The sequence below is a fragment of the Neofelis nebulosa genome, chromosome 10 (assembly GCF_028018385.1).
Source record: "Neofelis nebulosa isolate mNeoNeb1 chromosome 10, mNeoNeb1.pri, whole genome shotgun sequence".
Classification (NCBI taxonomy): Eukaryota; Metazoa; Chordata; class Mammalia; order Carnivora; family Felidae; genus Neofelis; species Neofelis nebulosa.
In genome coordinates this window covers 62,604,361-62,618,592 of record NC_080791.1, presented here as the reverse complement: position 1 = coordinate 62,618,592, position 14,232 = coordinate 62,604,361, and the positions used below count along the sequence as shown (strand labels likewise).

The 14,232-nt window shown below is 39.2% G+C and overlaps 1 protein-coding gene and 1 pseudogene across 1 annotated transcript; both read right to left on the bottom strand.

The window, feature by feature from the left end:
* Positions 1-2,465: 2,465 nt before the first annotated feature.
* LOC131488693 (olfactory receptor 52E4-like) lies at positions 2,466-3,404 on the bottom strand. Its single transcript, XM_058690555.1, has one exon. The coding sequence runs from the start codon at positions 3,402-3,404 to the stop codon at positions 2,466-2,468; it is 939 nt and encodes a 312-aa protein (XP_058546538.1).
* Positions 3,405-5,844: 2,440 nt separating this feature from the next.
* On the bottom strand, positions 5,845-11,436 carry LOC131486604 (olfactory receptor 52N1-like; annotated as a pseudogene).
* Between the last annotated feature and the right edge of the window lie 2,796 nt (positions 11,437-14,232).

The window sequence follows — 14,232 nt, the reverse complement described above, 5'->3', positions numbered from 1 at the left end:
ATTGGATATTCTTTCCTGCTTTGTCAAAGATTAGTTAGCCAAACATTTGTGGGTCTAATTCTGGAGTCTCTATTCTATTCCATTGGTCTATGTGTCTGTTTTTGTGCCAATACCATACTGTTTTGATGATTATAGCTTTGTAGTCGAGGCTAAAGTCTAGGGTTGTGATGCCTCCCACTTTGGTTTTCTTCTTCAATATTACTTTGGCTATTCGGGGTCTTTAGTGGTTCCATACAAATTTTATGATTGTTTGTTCTAGCTTTGAGAAGAATGCCAGTGCAATTTTAACTGAGATTGCATTGAATGTGTAAATTGCTTTGGGGGGTAGTATTGACATTTTAACAATATTTATTCTTCCAATCCATGAGCATGGAATGTTTTTCCATTTATTTGTGTCTTCTTCAATTTCCCTCATAAGCTTTCTATAGTTTTCAGCATACAGGTCTTTTACGTCTTTGGTTAGATTTATTCCTAGGTATTTTGTGGTTCTTGGTGCAATTATAAATTGGACCAGTTTCTTGATTTCTCTTTCTGTTGCTTCCTTATTGGTGTATAAAAATGCAACTGATTTCTGTACATTGATTTTGTACCCTGCAACTTTGCTGAATTCATTTAACAGTTCTAGGAGTCTTTTGGTGGACTCTTTCGGGTTTTCCAGGTAGAGTATCATGTCGTCTGCAAAAAGTGAAAGTTTGGGTTCTTCTTTGCCAATTTTTATGGCTTTTATTTTATTTTGTTGTCTGATTGCTGAGGCTAGGACTTCTACCACTATGTCAAACAATAGTGGTGAGAGTGGACATCCCTGTCATGTTCCTAACCTCAGGAGGAGAGCTCTCAGTTTTTCCCCATTGAGGATGATATTCTGTGGGCTTTTCATATAGCTTTTATGATGTTTAAGTATATTCCTTCTATACTGACTTTCTTGAGGGTTTTTATTAAGAAAGGATGTTGTATTTTGTCAAATGCTTTTTCTGCATTGATTGACAGGATCATATGGTTCTTATCTTTTCTTTTATTAATGTGACGTATCACATTGATTGACTGATTTGTGAATGTTGAACCAGCCCTGCAGCCCAGGAATGAATCCCACTTGATCATGATGAATAATTTTTATTTTTAATTTCTTAAGGAACTACCGTAGTGTTTTCCATGATGGCTGCACCAATTTACATGCCTACCAACAGAGCAAAAAGGTTCCCTTTCCTCCACATCTTCACTAACATTCGTTATTTCTTGTCTTTTGAGAATAGTCATTCTAACAGGTATGAAGTGATATCTCCCTGTAGTTTTGATGTGCATTTATGTGATTATTAGTAATGCTAAGCACCTTTCATGCACCTGTTGGCCATCTCTCTGTCTTCTTTGGAAGATGAATTTTTTAAAGAAAAAAATTGTTAAGCATCTAAGATGTGAGCAGCAAGATACCATGAAGTAAACATTGGCCAAATACATATCATTGATCAAAAACTATAAAATGAGCATAGGATACTGAGGCTTATCTGATAAGCCATGAGGAATAAGTGAAAATTAAAAAGTGCCAAAGTGCTTAATAATGAATGAATGAATATCTAAAGTTCATGAATCTAAGAGTAATTACTATCTATGGCATTAGATTCGACCTTTGAGAATATAATTGAGATGTATAGGAATTCACCCATTTAGAGGTATTATTCCTGAGCATCTTAAATTCCTTACCATACTGATACTTCTGTGAAGTCCCCCTTCACTGATAGAGATTGATAGAAATATAAATACATTTATATTTCTATAAGTTTTGCAGTATTGCATATACATGCATCTACAGACAGACTAGTTCACTTTGAACAGTAAGACACTTATGGGAGATCTGCATAGATATGATGAGTCTGGGAAGATTCCACACAGAGTCAATCATGGGGAAAATTTCTCCTAATTCTTTTTCCTATGAGACCTTGAAACACCATTTATATTTTTATTTTTATACTTCTATGACTTATAAGTTTCTGGCATATAATAAAGTATCAATAAAACTATGGATAAAAACAAATAAGCAATTAAGAAAGTAAGGAAAGAATCTGTCACAAGTACTTAATGCCTATAGTCCTTGATGTAGATATATATAGATATAGATATAGATATAGATATAGATAGACATTTGGTAATGTGGCCAACAGAGTTAACTGTTTGCAAATAAAAAGAAGCATTTTATTCCACATAGTCGTGTCCATAAGACCTGCTCTGTAGAGGTTATACAGGAAAGTAATAAAATTTTGTAACTAAGTTGTCCAAAGCTTTAGGTATTCCATAAATTTTCACAGTGATTGTTTGGACATTAATCCCATTATATGCTCTAGATGGGATATTTAGGGATATTATTAATGAAATAATACTAAGTTTAGAGTCTTTTTTTTCTGTTGCAAGATTCTGTAGTTGAGAAACACAATCTCTTTTACCTAGATTAAAATGAATATCTGAGACAGTTTATGTCAGCCTCTTTTCAAAAAGATGCTTGAAACCCTTTCTCGAATTTGCTTGGTCCTCACTCCGTAGATGACAGGATTGAGGGCAGGTGGAACAACCACATATATATTGGCAAGGAGAATATGAATGTATACGGGAACGTTCCTGCCAAACCGGTGAGTCATGAAGGAGAAAAAAGCTGGAGTAAAGAAGGCTAGGATAACACAGATATGGGAGCCACATGTATTAAGTGCTTTGAGTCTGGCATCCTGGGAAGGAAGGCAGAAGACAGCTCGGAGTATTCTCACATAGGAGATGACGATCAGAACCACGTCAACAAACACCAGTGATATAAGAATTAATCCAAATATCATGTTGACCTTTATATTGGCACAGGCTAGGCGAGCAATTCCCATGTGCTCACAGTATGTGTGGGGGATTACATGGTGTCCACAAAAGGGAAGTCTCAAGATGAGAAACACCAGAGGGATAACCAAAATGAAATTGACACCAAACACAACAACAAGGATGAGACCAATCGTTCTGTTAGTGAGAATCAGGCTGTATCGCAGAGGGTTGCAGACAGCAACATGGCGATCAAAGGCCATGGCCACCAATACGACAGTCTCCATGGCAGTGAATATATGAATAAAGAACATCTGGGTGACACAGCCCTCAAAGCTAATCTCCTTTAAATTAAACCAGAATATGCCTAACATTTTGGGGATAGTGGATGTGGACAGGCCCAGATCAATGGAGGCTAACATAGCCAAGAAGTAAAACATAGGCTGATGAAGGCTGCGTTCAGTCTTGATCACAAACAGGATAGTGATGTTCCCCACAAGGGCAATCAAATACACAGAACAAAAAGGAAACCCAATCCAGATGTGCATCTGTTCAAGACCTGGAACTCCCAGCAGGAGGAAATAGGAGGGGTGGAGCTTGGTATCATTTGAGGGGGACATCTTCTCTCTGTTCTTTTGGAATCACAGAGAAAACAAATTATCAAACATTTAAAAAGTCATACTATATCCCATAAAAGAATACAACAAATTTGGAGTGGTGATCAGCGGGAAATTGTGAAAGAGATTTCATGCTAGCCTTGAAAGTATAGATTCATTCAGACATTAAAAAATACTAACAATTCTGCTAAGTGTAGCAAACAAATCGAAGAAAATCTGATTTTATAATATTATTATTCTGGGAATGAGACAGACAGTATCCAAATAAGCAAAAAATAAGTGTGTGTGGGTATACATAATATGTATAGGTGTCATATATGTATATATTCACATATATATCAGGTAGATATTAAGAGATATAAGTGACTTAAAGAAAAACAAAACATGATGGTTGGATAATAATGAAGCTGGTGTCACTTTAAATTTATCATGAAGGAAGTTCGCTTGAAGCAGATAAATGAATGCAATATGGGGATAATTTAGTGTAAAGTTAATAATGATCATTAAATAGTTTTTGTTTTTTGAGTATAGTTGACAAACAATGTTACATTAGTTTTAAGTGCACAACTTCTATATTCACAAGTGTAGCTACCATCTGCCCCCATTTCACCCCTACTACAATATCATTAGCCAAATTCCTTTTGTTGTGTCTTTTATTCCTGTGACTTATTTATTCCATAATTGGAAGCCTGTATCTCCCACTCCACTTCACCCATTTTGTCCATCCTCCTCCCACACTCCTCCCTTAAATATGTTAAGACATGGAATGACACTTGGATTTGAATTCTGGAAAGGATACTCTTTTGGGCCTGTGGTACATGAACTGGGAGGAATAATAATTGCTTTTCTTTGATAAGGCTGTATATGTAATAAGGCCTCTAGGAAAGCTGGTGACTCTCTCTAAGGGATCAGGTAGCAAGTTTGTGAAGAGTAAAGAAGGAAATTGAATTCTTCCTTCTTACTTTCTTCTTTTTCTCTGGTATTTAGTTGGTGTGGTAAGCTGGAGTGAGGTACTGCTGCTTGGAAGGTTTCCCCAAGCCCCTCAGCTCAGTGAAATTCAGGTAAGATAAATCAAGGAAGTATTTATTTCCAAGAGCTTTCTCAAGTTTTCTATTGCAATTTCTATAGAAACTTACTCTAAAAATTCTGGATAGCAGAAACAAAAACAAAAACAAAATACACTTAAAAAATACCCTGGTTGATCTATACTTAAAAAAAAAACCTGAAATTAAGAAGAACCACGTAAGAGACTTTACTCCTACCAAAAATATTTAAACAATACTTACCTTATGCTCTTCTGTTCCTCAGCCCTAACCCTATTTCAGGGGTTTCTTGTTTGCAACTAGTTTTCAGACTTCTATCCCTTATTTACAGTGTCTGGATCCCAGAACACAGCCTTGAGCAGCACCACCTGTCTTAGCCATGACGATGGTTTTTTTAGGATCAGCCTACAGCAATATCTCCCTTTCTGACTTCATTGCATTTGTCATGCCTACAAAAGAACGTTTATACTTGCGATGCAACAGACTTCCAAACCCCAGCCCATCTCCCACAGATCCCTTAATCCCTAGGGTCTGGAAGGTTCCTCTTCCTGAAAAAAAGATAGTAATCCCCCAGTGGCTCTATTTCTGAACCATGGGATCTATGGTTGTTACCTTCCATTATTAGTCTCTACTCTGACCATCGCCACAGACTCTATGCCCCAGTTTCACCTGTGGCCGAATAGCATTAAACTTTTAAAAGGTGTTGACTTTGACTTACAATAACAAAATAAAGGTAATATAATTGGAAATGTATCACACAGCCTGGAGAAATAATGAATATAAAAATAATGCTAATGTCATGGCGTCAAAGTTGTAATGAATAGCAGTGAGGAGGAGGCCCCAAGGCCTTCTGAGTTATTCCTACTCTGGTTTAAATTAAGGAAGGTGGCTAGACAGTGTTCATGCCAAATATTTTAGTATTGTGTAATCCAATGACAGAAATTGGAGCAGTAGTGGGTTTTTAGGTCCTCTGTTACATATTGCATTTTGGATTCATACAGAGATCCAGTATCCCTCCCATGGGATCCAACATCACTGTGATGTGAAAGAAACAGCCCTATTTTGCCAAGTCAGAATTCAGAGTTAAGACATTCCTTCTCATGCTTTCTAAGCTTTATGTCCTTTTTGTTCAAATCTAACCACTTATTCCAGGGAGTGGCTTCTATTTGTCCTATCCAATTCCATCAGAAACCCAGGCCATTTAAATCCATAATACTGAGAGTCTCCTCACTGACACATTGAAGATGACACTGGTGGATGGTGACAAATATACTCACGAACACCACCAAGGTTCAGTTTATAAGGAATGAGTTTATTCAATGTGTTTATGTCGTGATGAATAACATTCATTTAATTCTTCAGGGGAAGCAGGCACTAGGCAAATACAATTTGTCTTTGTATCAGCCTTTCCAGTGGTCTCTTGCTCCCAGACCTGTTGAAGATATAAAGCATGGTATAAAAATTAGATAAGGTTTTGATATTCTAATGCTAGTGAATTATCTTTGCAGTGCTTAAACTAGTATGCAGTAGAGTCTATAGTTGGAAGTCAGTATCTCTGATTTGTCATTCAAGTCATCAGGTAACTCTAGGGTCCCAGGAGGAAATTTGGCATGTGATTCTCCCAGGGTCACATCTGTGGAATAACTGTTTGACAATTCTAATCTCTTAGGGGTGAAGTACAATTTTGTAATTCTTATTACCCTTATCTTCCAGATGCTGTGAGTTTAGTGATCACTGAGTACATGAGCTTTGACAATCATGAAGAGACCCCTTAAAACCCAGTGATTTTTGCCATAAAACAGAGTTGCAAATATAATAAATCTCAATTGTCACTTTAATCAGGGAAAGTCACTTGTTAGCTCAGTGAACTGACTTGGTTTCGCCTTGCAAATTATCAAGTACACAATGAGGGGAAGAAGAAGGGAAATCATAGTACCATACATGTACCATACACAGTAAACCTCTCTTCTTGTTCCCATTTAATGAGGACAAATAGCAGCCCAGCTATGGTGTGCTATCTGAGTGATGCTCTCAGTCTCAGGATGAGACTCAGGGAATTCACTTGTCTCTTTCACTTTGTTATGACCTATAGATGCAAGTGAATTTCATCACCAGTCTCTTCTACATTTGGATTTCTAAATTGTATTTTCTTCTGCACACTGGAGTTCATCTCCTTCCTCCACATCTAGACGCTAGCTTACCTTGTCCTTCAATAAATCTATGACATCTTGGTTAAGGCCCTTCTGAGCCATTAAAAAAACAACTTTAGAATATTGCTTCTTTTATGAGATATTCACCACTGCGAAATTGCACATATGGGAAAACAAGTCACCATAAATATTTGATGGCCTTCCTCACCATTCCGTTCCTTAACTTTGTTACTGTCACTTTGACTGTTCCTAACTCTAAAGTGGCTCTTTGATTTATTCTGGAGTAGTATGCAGATACTTTGTGGGGCCAGATGTCAGACTCTAGGAAAAGAACACTGACCCTTGGGCTGTGGGTTCTTAAATTATATTAATTACCAATCCCTTGCCTGGGATAAGCAGATACCAGGATCCAAGATAATAAGATGGGCTAGAAAACTGGCTTCTATGTTTATTCTACCAGCTCACATTCATTAAACGGGGGAATAATAACTAGAGTGATTAGGGAGCTTGCAGGGGGTGGAGGTGGGGATGGGTCCAAATAATGCTGATTAAACAGTATGTCACTTGGGAGACTTGACCACTCACCACTTTCTGCCACTCAGTATCAGGGGATGAGAATCAAACCCTTCAGGATCACCCAACGGCTTGCAGTCAAGCCTTGTGGTAACTGATTATAACATGGCTGACAAGTGCCCTGATCTGCACCTTAGGATACTACCAATATTAACAAGCTTGAACAGTGACTGTTTTTTTCATGGAACGTTTTAAGAGCCAACTATATTTCTGGAGGGCATCCATGGAGAGAATCCTTCAATTAAACCTAACTTGTAACTCCATTTGATTGTAGATCTCAAACGTCCTTAGTATCCCACTCTATCCGTATTATCTATGATACAGACAAATTCTTCTAGAACTTCTTTCAATATCTATTTGACTTTCCAGCTGGTGAAAGAACTCCCATTTTATAGACTAGCAGTTGTCCATCCAACTGTCCATTTTTCCAACCAATATTTATTTAGCACTTGATATGTTCCAAGAATTGTTCTGGTGAACAAAATCATGTTATTATCATGATTTTCTTTCTCTTTAGTTATTTCTATACTTTCTTGTACTGTGCTAAAATGTCTGTGCTCAAAAGATTTATTTTTTTTATTTTTTTTATTTTTGGGACAGAGAGAGACAGAGCATGAACGGGGGAGGGGCAGAGACAGAGGGAGACACAGAAGCGGAAACAGGCTCCAGGCTCCGAGCCATCAGCCCAGAGCCTGACGCGGGGCTCGAACTCACGGACCGCGATATCGTGACCCGGCTGAAGTCGGACGCTTAACCGACTGCGCCACCCAGGCGCCCCTGTGCTCAAAAGATTTTTATTTTTCTGTGTTTTTTTGATAAGACGCTAACTTCTTGAACATTAATGTATTCATATTTTTAATTTTTACTGTAAAGATTAGAAATAATATAGATGATTACCAACAAAGAACTATTTACATTTAATTACTGTACATCAATATAATGTGATGCTATGTAGCTTTCAAAAGAAATGAGGAGACATGCATAAATTGGCTCTGGAAGGAATCACAAGAAACTGGTATCAGATATTTTTAATGGGAAGAGATCTGGAGAATGGAAATCAGTGATAGGAAGTTACTTTATAAACTCCTCTGTGAGGATTTCCTTTTAATTAGTTTATGTTTCCTTGGTTTAGTGGGATATTAAAGTCCCCTGCAATTACCACATTCTTGTCAATAAGGTTGCTTATGTTTGTGATGAATTGTTTTATGTATTTGGGGGCTCCCGTATTCGGCACATAGACATTTATAATTGTTAGTTCTTCTTGATGGAGAGACCCTGTAAGTATTATATAATGCCCTACTTTATCTCTTGTTACAGCCTTTAATTTAAATTCTAGTTTGTCTGATATAAGTATGGCTACTCCCACTTTCTTTTGACTTCCAGTGGCATGGTAAATAGTTCTCCATCCACTCACTTTCAATCTGAAAGTGTCCTCAGGTCTAAAATGAGTCTCTTATAGACAGCAAATAGATGGGTCTTGTTTTTTTATCCATTCTGGTATCCTATGTCTTTTGGTTGGCGCGTTTAGTCCATTTACATTCAGTGCTATTATAGAAAAATATGGGTTTAGAGTCATTGTGATGTCCATAGGTTTCATGCTTGTAGCGATGTCTCTGGTACTTTGTCTCACAGGATCCCCCTTAGGATCTCTTGTAGGGCTGGTTTAGTGATGACGAATTCCTTCAGTTTTTGTTTGTTTGGGAAGACCTTTATTTCTCCTTCTATTCTAAATGACAGATTTGGTGGGTAGAGGATTCTCGGCTGCATATTTTTTTTTTGTTCATCACATTGAAGATTTCCTGCCATTCCTTTCTGGCCTGCCAAGTTTCAGTAGAGAGATTGGTCACGAGACTTATAGGTCTCCCTTTATATGTTAGAGCACGTTTATTCTTAGCTGCTTTCAGAATTTTCTCTTTATCCTTGTATTTTGCCAGTTTCACTATGATATGTCATACAGAAGATCGATTCAAGTTACGTGTGAAGGGAGTTCTCCATGCCTCTTGGTATTCAATGCCTTTTTCCTTCCCCAGATCAGGGAAGTTCTCAGCTATGATTTCTTCAAGTACACCTTCAGCACCTTTCGCTCTCTCTTCCTCCCCTGGAATACCAATTATGTGTAGATTATTTCTCTTTAGTGCATCACTTAGTTCTCTAATTTTCCCCTCATACTCCTGGATTTTTTTATCTCTCTTTTTCTCAGCTTCTTCTTTTTCCATAATTTTATCTTCTAGTTCACCTATTCTCTCCTCTGCCTCTTCAATCCGAGCTGTGGTCATCTCCATTTTATTTTGCAGCTCATTAATAGCATTTTTAGCTCCTCCTGGCTGTTCCTAGTCCCTTGATCTCTGTAGTAATAGATTCTCTGCTGTCCTTTATACTGTTTTCAAGCCTAGTGATTAATTTTACGACTATTATTCTAAATTCACTTTCTGTTACGTTGTTTAAATCGTTTTTGATCAGTTTGTTAGCTGTCGTTATTTCCAGGAGGTTTTTTTGAGGGGAGTTCTTCCGTTTTGTCATTTTGGATAGTTCCTGGAGTGGTGAGGGACTGCGGGGCACTTCCCCTGCGCTCTCTTGAATACCTTGCATTGGTGGGCGGGGCTGCAGTCAGACCTGATGTCTGCCCCCAGCCCACCGCTGGGGCCTCAGTCAGACTAGTGTGTATCTTCTCTTCCCCTCTCCTAGGGGTGGGATTCACTGTGGGGTGGCATGGCCCATCTGGGCTACTTGCACACTGCCAGGCTTGTGGTGCTGGGGATCTGGCGTATTAGCTGGGGTGGATCGGCAAGGTGCACAGGGGTGGGAGGGGTAGGTTCAGCTCACTTTTCTTTCGGAGATCTGCTTCAGGTGGGGCCCTGCAGCACCTGGAGGGAATCAGACCCACCGGAGGGATGGATCCGCAGAAGCACAGCGTTTGGTGTTTGCACAGTGCAAGCAACCTCCCTGACAGGAACTGGTTCCCTTTGTGGTTTCAGCTGGGGGATGTGCAAGGGAGATGGCGCCGGCGAGTGCCTTTGTTCCCCGCCAAGCGCCTTTGTTCCCCGCCAAGCGCCTTTGTTCCCCGCCAAGCTGAGCTCTGTGGTCTGGGGCTCAAAAACTCTCCCTCCCGTTGTCCTCCAGCCCTCCCACTCTCTGAGCAGATCTGTTGACTTATAACCTTCCAGGTGTTAAGTCCTGCTTGCTGTCAGAACACACTCTGGCCCCTCTATTTTTGCAAGCCAGACTCAGGGGCTCCACTTTGCCAGCGGGCTGCCCCTCCGCCCCAGGTCCCTCCTGCCAGTCCATGTAGTGTGCACTGCCCCTCCACCCTTCCTACCCTTTTCTGTGGACCTCTTGTCTACTCTTGGCTCCAGAGAATCCGTTCTGCTAGTCTTCTGGTGGTTTTCTGGGTTATTTAGGCAGGTGTAGGTGGTATCTAAGTGACCCGCAGGACGCGGTGAGCCCAGCGTCCTCCTATGCCGCCATCTTCCAGCTTCTTGTATATTTTTAGTCTTTATCCCCTAGATAATAGGATTCAGGGTGGGCAGCAGGAGCAGGCATGAGTTAGCCTATAAATGTGAACGCTGTGGGGGATTGTATAACTGCAAGAACAGTGGGTGAAAAAGGTGAAGAAGGGTCAGACATAGGTGATGTCCTATGTGGACAGATGTGGACAGTTCAGGTGCTGAAGGCCTTCAGACTTTGCTAAGAAGAAACTGACCACTGCCTGGAGGATCATTGTCTAGGAGACTGTGATGCACAGGATGTTGAAGCCCCCAATCAGAAGGGCAACCATCAGACCATAGATTGCATTGACCTTGATATTGCCACAGGACAACTTGGCCATAGTCATGTGGTCAAAGTAGGTATAGGAAATTATACTGCCCTTACAATATAATAGGCATTTGGTGAGTAACGTAAAGGGAATGATGAGTATCACACCTCAAAAAAAAGGTGGGAAACCCAGCCTTGGCAATCATAGAATTGGTGATGATAGTGGCATAGCACAGAGGATAACAGATGACCACATAGTGGTTCAGGGCCATGAATATGAGCACCCCAGATTCCATCCCTGTGAAGGTATGGAGAAAGCACATCTGGGTCAGGTGAGCATTGAAGCTAATATCTTTTAGATCAAACCAGAAGATACATTTTGGGTACAGAACTAGTACACTGAACAATGTCAATGAAGAAGAATAAGGCCAAGAAATACATGGGCCAGTGTAGGAACTCCTCCAGATGAATGAGATAGAGGAGCCCATAATTCCCCAGTGCAGTAACAAGGCACATGTGCACTTTATAGGCCAGGCAATCCATTCAATAGGAATGATGCTAGTGTCAGTGTAGTACAGTTGTAAGCATCCATGGCGACCAGTTAAAGGGTATGTTACCTTCTTCAGCTTTGACGTTAACTTTGATGTCTCTCTGAAAAGGAACAGTTTAGGCAAATGTGTATTGATTGCTTACAATGCATTAATTAGTATTATAAAATTTTTTGCATAAATCATCTCAATTATCTTAATTACCTCATGAGAGATATTTATTATATTAAATAAGGGTAATTATTATGGTATTGTAGGTGAGTAACTGATATTAGTGTAGTATCATTGACTATAAATCTTGAATCCAGGATTCTTGGCTCTTTACCATGAAGATAATCTATCTACTGATAGGTAGATAGATAAATAGATGATTGATTGATTGATTGATTGATAGATAAATAGATGGATAATAGATAAAAATTTTTTCTATACTAAATCTCTTAAGCTCTCGTATTCTGTTCCTAATTAAGCATTATTACATTCTTAGACCAATGAGAATGTATCAAATAGTGAACATTAGGATGGTTGGAAGTCTTTTTATTAGTGAACTTCCAAATGAGTTATAAGGATTTTTCTATTTCTGTGTATGGATATGGGTAAGGAAATCTATTTATCATCATGGGTACTAACTATTCTTCAGGTTATGAAATAGGAGATATAAAAGCACAGTAATATTCTTTTATTATTATTATTTTAGAGAGAGAGAGTGCAAGCAAGGAAGAGGGGCAGAGGGTGAGAGAGAGAGAGAGAGAAGGAGAGAATCTCAAGCAGGTTCCATGCTCAGCACAGAGCCTGACACAGGGCTCAATTCCATGGCCTTGGGATCATGACCTGAGCCAAAATCAAGAGTCAGATGCCCAATTGACTAGGCCACCCAGGCACCATATATTCTTGGTTATTCTCCCTATAACGTAGGTAGTTTTATCAGTAGTGAATAATGAAACTGAACTCATTAATTAAGGAGACTTATTAATGTTTTTACATGGCTAATACAGGGAACTAACCCATCAGAACAAATTTACTGGCACCATATCAGGTGCTCTCAAATCACTACAGCCACATTGCTCTTTCAGGATGTTATTTGTTTCCTTACCTTTCTCTTCAGCTTCATGTTGGGCTCTCAGTCTTGTTAAAAAACCTAAATGTGATTGAGCGCTTTAGATCTGCCTAAGACTTATTACTGAGTGTAGCAACATGTTGCTCACTATACCTTTGAATGAATTGAAAATTTTAACACTCCTGTTTTCAGTCCCCAGTCCTTCTCTGTCTGCATCTATATTTTTCTTTCTTTCTTTCTTTCTTTCTTTCTTTCTTTCTTTCTTTCTTTCTTTCTTTCTTTCTTTCTTTCTCTTTCTTTCTTTCGATGGTGTAATAATGTATGACATTGAAAAAGCATCTCCAACTGGAAAATTTGTTTCATAGATATCATATATTTATTTGTGCACCACTAGTGTAAAGAAAGAATACTGGCCTAGGAATCCAATGACACTGATGAATATGCCTTCCAGAAATTGCTCATCAGTTTTCTCCTTCCTCTGTCTTCCTCATGCCACCTCAATTAGTCACATTGATTTTTGTGTCTCAGGTTACACTGCCTCCTAGAATCTTGAGTAAAGTACCAAGGATACTGGCCATATATTTTTCTGTTATAACCTCAGAAGTGTTCTATTTCTCCCATCAGCTACAAACAGTATAAAACTCAAGGTAGAAGTAGAGTAGGGGATTTTATCTTAGAATGATTCATGGAGAAACTAATCAAATAGCCACCTGTTTCCTTTTTTTAAGGCCCTGCTATGTTTCCAACAGTTTTCTCCCTTGTTTTCTCAGTCTACCCAGGAAATTACTGACCAGTTCCCAGCTTCTCTCTCCAAAAAGAACTCTAATTCCCCAACCCATGTATGATGGCCACATGCATCTGTTTTTATCCTCCACAGGGCCAAGGCCTCTATTCTTGTTCTTCAAAGGAAAATCCTTAGGGCCAATAGCATTTCTGTATTTCAGACTCTGAGTTTTAACTCTAAGGACCTCAACTCCCCCTGATTACACCATTTCCACACAGGAATCCAGGTTATAGGACTCTATGGAATTCCTGGAGATTGTGTAATCTTCAATTCAGTGAAAGTCAATGAGTTCTAGGTTTCAGAACACTGACTTTGTGTAAAAGCCATAATGCATGAATGCTAGCATCACTGGATAAAGATAGCTTGATATGTAGAGAGGTGGCTGGTTAGTCTTAGGTGTAACAAAATGCCACTTATTTTTAAAATTCATATCTCTACGCAGGGGAAATGAGTTATAATAGGGAACTAAAATCCTAAATCTTGTCACAGCAAAATCACACTTTGTGACCCTGAAGAACATGAATACACATGACAAAGTTTGGGAAATGTATGTACTTTAATCATGGTATGACAGAATTAACATCCTCACCCATACTTAAAATGGGTAGTGACTAATATCACTGTGTTAGGTAGGAGTGACAAGGCATAGCACTTGTTTTTAAATTTTTTTTTTAACGTTTATTTATTTTTGAGACAGAGAGAGACAGAGCATGGACGGGGGAGGGTCAGAGAGAGGGAGACACAGAATCTGAAACAGGCTCCAGGCTCTGAGCTGTCAGCACAGAGCCCAACGCGGGGCTCGATCTCACAGACCGCGAGATCATGACCTGAGCCGAAGTTGGCCGCTTAATTGACTGAGCCAACCAGGCGCCCCGGCATAGCACTTTTTATATATGGTTATAATTATTCTACTATGAACAATA

Bases quoted from the DNA above. Each gene is read 5' to 3' on its own strand.
- LOC131488693 (XM_058690555.1), bottom strand. From the start codon at position 3,404: ATGTCCCCCTCAAATGATACCAAGCTCCACCCCTCCTATTTCCTCCTG.